General features: G+C 40.4%; 1 protein-coding gene across 1 annotated transcript in view; it reads left to right on the top strand.

Moving 5' to 3' along the window:
• LOC130403326 (protein shisa-8) overlaps nt 1-5,000 on the top strand; it is an 87,953-nt gene that overhangs the window by 76,040 nt on the left and 6,913 nt on the right. Inside the window, exon 3 of the mRNA XM_056607636.1 lies at nt 1,914-2,030. Within this exon, the coding sequence (XP_056463611.1) occupies nt 1,914-2,030 (117 nt within the window). The remainder of the gene's footprint in view (nt 1-1,913; nt 2,031-5,000) is intronic.

Below are 5,000 nucleotides of genomic sequence, written 5' to 3' on the forward strand. Positions count from 1 at the left end.
TATGTTCGCTACGTGCATCGCTGCATAGATTGGTTGTTGCTGGAACGGGGGCAACCATGTGAATCTGCATATGAAACAGCTATGCAAATGATCAGCACTTATTCATTTAGTTTACTGCATCAGCATTACCTAACTCAGCACTGAGAGCGCTAGTGGTTTCAGCTAACCAACATCTTTTTCCTACTAAATAACACCTCAATACTATGTACTATATCAGGCAGAAGGCTAGCTGAATAGCGTTGTTTGTGTCAGTTATGTCTTTCAACACATTGAATGTAGAAAAACCTCGTCAACATTTAATCAATATTCTCACCTTGGTGGGTGCAAGGTTTACACAAGATGTAAACTATTTATTGTTATTCGGTTGCAAAACCATAGCCTGGCTCCGCCCGCCTAAGTACTTCCGCTCAATTTGAATTTCCCTTCAGTACTAGGTCTGGACCTGCTGTATGTAATTTGGTTTTCTGGTGCCGCCACAGCGGCCACCAATCAGCGAACAGAGGGCGTGTCTGAGAACAATGACGATAAAGTCGTACGCCAGTTTGAGTTGTTGTTGTAGGTCGGTAGTTGATTTACAATGTGCAATTTTTCCCTGATAAATTAAATTTGACGAACAAAACCTGCAGCTGTCGTTGACGGACATTTTCGAGGTGTTTGGTTTGTGTACAACCTGCGCGTGATTCCCGGCACATGACATACGTCACAACCAAACGTTAGCGATTGGTTATGGCAGATCCAGAGTGGCACTGGGCAGATCCAATCATTTTAAACTTCAACAGACACCCGCCTTCAAGTGAGTTAACGTTTGTCAATTGATTAGGTCCAGACTCTCTGTACAAATGAAATGAAATGAAGTGAAGTACGAGAGTCTGGTAGAACCAGGCTAGCAAAACCATACATTTAAGACAGAGTTTGTGGTTTAATTGGCTTGCCTAAGGCTACTGTTCCCAGATCTCTGCTCACACTGGGAAGACTAATCCAAAGAGCAAAGAGCTGGTAGTTCCAAAGGTATGATCATATACAATCCTTGTATCCGTTTGGTGTCGAAAGGACACCCATAGACCCATGGTGTTGCGTCGGAAATGAAAACAAGTTGAACCCTTGCCCTCCGCGGTTAATCCCCACTCATTTGGGACTCTACCAGATACCAGACAGAGACAACAAAAAATGAACATGGAAAATGCATTGTTGTGAATTTGCAATTAATTTGCGAGCGAGAAATGGAAGACATCAACCTCTGCATCGAGCCTTTAAATATTCATACACACCTTCTTAATACCCTGGTGATGTTTCACTGATCTCCCATTTGAGTGGGTGATAAATATCTTATACGAGACATGCTTCCAGCATCTGTGCCCTTCTTTTTCGAGAGGCCCGCAGCACATTTCCTGCTTGGAATTATACATTAGAGAGCTGTGCTCAGTGCATACGTGCATGCTCGCGGCCATATGCACAGCCGCATATCATATGGGAGACCTGATTAGTGTGTGTGTGTGTGTTTGTGTGTGTGTGTGTGTGTATGTGTGTGTATGTGTGTGTGTGTGTTTGGGGGTTTGTGTGACATCACTATCTTGTAGACAGTGTATCATACAGGTATCATTTTTAATACATGAGTCCATGTCTATAAAAATGTTGAAATGTCAGATTTTGTCGTTTACCAGCTGTTGCCACAACATCATCCAATGTTGTTAAGTCCATGTGTTTTTAAACTGTAGTTTAATATCTGCTATATGCATGTCAATGTTGGTCATATTATGGTATATATGTGCCTAGTTCACCTTTGGTAAATGAAATCATTCTCTTTCTCTCTTCTCTCTCTTACCCTGTCCTTCTTACACTCCCTCTCCTCTCTCACTCTCTCCCCTCTCCCTCTCTTTCTCTCTCCCCACTGTCCCTCTATGTCTCTCTCTCAGATCATAACCACCTGAACAATGCAGCTCTGCCCCCTCTGGGTCCTGCCATGGCGCTGTCCCATCCCCACAACAACCTGGGCATCGGCTTCAACAAGTACACGTCCCTCAAGGCTGTGGGTGAGTGGACAAAACACACACACACACACACACACACACACACACACACACACACACACACACTGCAGCCTATCTGGCTTCTACGCACTAACGCAAGCTGACCCATGATCCTTTGCACCACGGAGTTGGCCCAGTGCTGGGCTGTTAAGCACTCACCAGAGCTTGGACATGGTCCATGCACGTTGTGGTCAGAATGAGCAATGATCACAGGGAGGACCTCTTGACAGGGTTGTGGTGTATGACAGACACATCTTAACATACCAATTTACAATTCATTCAACGTTATCCAAAGCATCCTTAAAACCATGTTACATTAAATAACATTTATTGAGCTAATGCTTTTGTCCAAAGCGACTTACAATAAGGGCATTCAACAATAAAGATATAGCCCTGAAAGTGCACCAATCATTGCAGTACCCCAAATTCATATGATAGGATTGCAGATACATATACATAAGGATAAGGTAGGGGTAAAAGAGGCATTGTTGCTCACGGATGACAGGTCGTGGGGGCAAAGAGATCTGTCCCATATGCAGAAAATGTCTCAGCCCTGATACATTTTCGTCCCAACCAGTGACAAAATGAAAATAGTATGCTCCCTTGCTTATATATTGCTGCAGTCGAGCTCAGCACAGAGCCATTTAGTTAATGGCTTTGTGATGGAGGCAGCACTCCCACATTCACCCACCAATTTTGAGATATTGTTCCCATTCAGAGAGTGCTGCCTTGGATTTATAATGTCACCGCTTGCATCCATTTAAAACCAACTGAATTATACAAGAGCTTAATGGATAAATAAGAATAACGGAAAAAAAGAAACGGGTAAACAACGCATTGGTCTGTCTTAGCATTGTGGTTTACAAGGAATACCTCTCCATGTTGTTGGTACAATAGATATTTATATATATATTATATATGCGATTTGGCGGGAGCTTTTTACCAAAGCATATTCTCGTTAGTTTATTCCTTACACATGATAGGAATACACATGTTAGGAAGGAACACATGATAACCTTAATAAGACAGATACAAACCGTTCAGTCTTTGATTTATTTTTCATTGCAGATCTTTATTTACATTTCCTACTCCATTTAATTTTTATTTGTCTTTTGATAGAGAGTATTCAATTTAATATCCTCGTGCCACGTACAATGACATTAGCTGTTGTGTGTGCGTGCCTGTCTGTATGTGTGAATTGTGCAAAGGGCATTTTCTCTGCTCAATTAGTCTGTTCAAGTGTGCTAACTGAGGATAATGAACCAACGTACGTTGATCCCTGATTGAAACTCTCACTGTTCCTTCCTTTGTCATTAAAAAATAAAGAATTGACAAACACACTGGTTTTGATAGCTATCTGCCTTTAGCACGCAGAATTCACGCTGTTTAATTTGACTCTGAGCCAATGTCTATTCAACCCATATATCAATGATCTATCAGTAGGTTTCCTTTTGCAAGATGGGTCTTTATCTACATCCAAAAAATGCATTGCTTTGGAAAAGATGGTTAATGGAATTCAAAGCTTATAGTGTTATTTATTAATATATATATTTTCAACTTAAGTGCGGAGTCATCGTCAGTTTGATTTAAGTTGAAATACTGGCTACTTCCAGTCATAACAGAGTTTTAGAGGAAAGGCCAACTGAATGGCTCTGGAGGTGGTTGTATTAACCACTTTGGAATTGCTTTGGAGTTGCAGAAATAACGCCCAGTTCTTGAACTGAAAGCAGCGGTCATAATATCATTGTCCCTGGCAATTTATAGCTGTTATTGATCGGCTTGAACTGCAAATCAATATAACAGGTATACTATACTGAGAGAAAACAAAACACACGTACCAAGTAAATGGAGTTCAATTCAAAGGGCCATTTTCTTCCCGATTGCTACTGTCCCTGGTGCAACACCCAAAACAAACTTTACTTTTCAAGTACTGTTAATTCTGGCATATGGCAAATAGAAGTTTAGCCATAATGCCGTACAAGTTCAAGCTAGAGATCAATGGTTTTTGCTCAGGTCAACGGTTCCCATCCAAACTATTTTTTGTTTTAAGTCGTAAACTACACCGTTAACTTTACACTGTGGCCTGACACGCATGTTTGAATATGACAAAGACATGACAGCCTATTATAGTGAGGCCAAACACACACATGAGCGCCACACTTTTAATGGGTCACAAGTGACTCGGTGCAGACTGACAGAACGTGTCTGAACAGCAGACGGTCAAACACACTGGCGCCTGCCCTGAGGCTACCATGCGGATGGACACGCACACTACACACACACACACACTCACACACACACACACACACAGACGTAATGCACATGAATGCACACATACATACAAAAACATACTTACGAGAATTTGTACGGCGAGCTTGTCATTATTTTGCAATAATAATATATATATATATATATATATATATATATATAATGACTGGATCAATGTACATTATAGTGTTTCTTACATGGCTACTTATTAAAGAAATCAATCATTATAATCAAAATATAGCAAACAAATGTTGACATTGATCAGAAAAATATTTGTATTGCTTAGAGTAAAAAAAGATCTGTCGAATTCTATAGTTCTAAGTATTGTCCATAGCAACGGTCTGTTATTCATAACAGCAGTCTGCTCTTTAAGCATTATCAAAGGAGAGTTTGCTGTTATACAGAATATCCTCAACTCATAAACATTTTCTGACCACTAACTTTCTACTTTGTCTAGGACTACACAGTATTCCATGCAAGCTACTTTGTATTTGTATGTTTCCTTATATTTTGCAACCGGTCAAAAAGGAGTCTGTTGACTGTAACTTTGCTGTCATGTGTGATTCTGAACAGCTTACGATCGTTAATGAATATAATGGTTCATATAAACACCTGTAGAGCGGAATGATACATGTAGCTATAATTAAAGTGCTGTTATACTCTATTTCAGCACTCGTTGAATGCCTCTTGTCCAATCAAATTACT

Source organism: Gadus chalcogrammus, chromosome 2 (assembly GCF_026213295.1).
Source record: "Gadus chalcogrammus isolate NIFS_2021 chromosome 2, NIFS_Gcha_1.0, whole genome shotgun sequence".
NCBI classification, from domain to species: Eukaryota; Metazoa; Chordata; class Actinopteri; order Gadiformes; family Gadidae; genus Gadus; species Gadus chalcogrammus.